At 54.6% G+C, this 1,384-nt stretch overlaps 1 protein-coding gene across 1 annotated transcript; it reads right to left on the bottom strand.

Annotated features, from left to right (window-relative positions):
• Positions 1 to 47: 47 nt before the first annotated feature.
• On the bottom strand, positions 48 to 1,149 carry LOC106815548 (zinc finger protein 778-like). The gene has a single exon (XM_014820015.1). It carries the CDS (start codon positions 1,136 to 1,138, stop codon positions 332 to 334), a length of 807 nt encoding a protein of 268 aa, XP_014675501.1. The 5' UTR covers positions 1,139 to 1,149; the 3' UTR covers positions 48 to 331.
• Positions 1,150 to 1,384: the final 235 nt, after the last annotated feature.

Below are 1,384 nucleotides of genomic sequence, written 5' to 3'. Positions count from 1 at the left end.
GTTTACATCACTCGTTACTTCGTCTATCTACGTCTACTGTCTACGAGCGTAGATCCAACGCTACACGTATGAGCGAACTTTTCAGCTATGTACAAATGACCTATGACCCGATGACGTCATAGGGCTCCAGTGCGTAACTACGAACTGGCTTATTAACTGTTTAATCGGTAGAATGTCATTCACATCACCCCTGATTGCATGCACATCGCCTTTCAGGATTTCCTCTTATACAAGCCTGAGTCTACGTCACTGGAGTCTACTGGAGAGAGTGCATCCGTATCCACACGTTTAACGTCTGACGAATTAGCTGTTTAACCCGCAGACCCGTCCATCACATCACTCCCGATTGCTTGTGCATGGCCTTTCTTCGGTGCGACTGCGTGCGCTTGTGTCTCGAGAGCTCGCTCGAGGATACGAACCTGAAAGAGCAGATGTCACACGCGTACGGTTTCTGCCCCGTGTGCGTGAGAAAGTGCTTCTTGAGGCTGCTGGAGGTGGTGTAGGTGTACCCGCATACATCGCACGCATACGGTTTCTCTCCCGTGTGCGTTCGCATGTGCTTTTTCAGGTTGTGGCGGTAGCAAGTCCTGTACTCGCACGCATCGCATGCGTAAGGTTTTTGCCCCGTGTGCGTGAGAAAGTGCTTCTTGAGGCTGCCGGAGGTGGTGTAGGTGTAGCCGCATACATCGCACGCATACGGTTTCTCTCCCGTGTGCGTGAGCGCGTGCCTCTTCAGCATGTAGCGGGAGCAAGTCCTGTACTCGCACACGTCACACGCATAAGGTTTCTCGCCCGTGTGCGTTCGCATGTGCTTTTTCAGGCTGTCGTGGTAGCAAGTTCTGTACTCGCACGCGTCGCACGCGTAAGGTTTCTCGCCCGTGTGCGTGAGAAAGTGCTTCTTGAGGTTGCTGGAGCTGGTGTAGGTGTACCCGCATATGTCGCACGCGTAAGGTTTCTCTCCCGTGTGCGTTCGCATGTGCTGTTTCAGGCTCTCGCGGTAGCAAAACCTGTACTCGCACACGTCACACGCGTAAGGTTTCTCGCCCGTGTGGGTTCGCATGTGAGTCTTCAGGCTGGAGTGGGAGCAAGTCCTGTACTCGCACGCATCACACGCGTACGGTTTCTGGCCCGTGTGCATGAGAAAGTGCTTCTTGAGGTCGCTGGAGGTGGTATAGGCGGAGCCGCATATGTCGCACGCGTAAGGTTTCTCTCCCGTGTGCGTGCGCGCATGGGTCTGGAGATTCCCCAGCTGAGAACTCCTGTACTCGCATACATCGCAGGCGTACGGTTTCTCTCCTGTGTGCGTGCGCGCATGTCTCTGGAGATGCGCGAGCTGCGAGGATCTGTACTCGCATACATCGCACGCGTACGGTTTCTCTCCCGT

Source organism: Priapulus caudatus, unplaced genomic scaffold (genome assembly GCF_000485595.1).
Source record: "Priapulus caudatus unplaced genomic scaffold, Priapulus_caudatus-5.0.1 Scaffold1144, whole genome shotgun sequence".
NCBI lineage: Eukaryota > Metazoa > Priapulida > Priapulimorpha > Priapulimorphida > Priapulidae > Priapulus > Priapulus caudatus.
This window is presented reverse-complemented; position numbering and strand designations above follow the sequence as displayed.

Bases quoted from the DNA above. Each gene is read 5' to 3' on its own strand.
- LOC106815548 (XM_014820015.1), bottom strand. From the start codon at position 1,138: ATGCACACGGGCCAGAAACCGTACGCGTGTGATGCGTGCGAGTACAGG.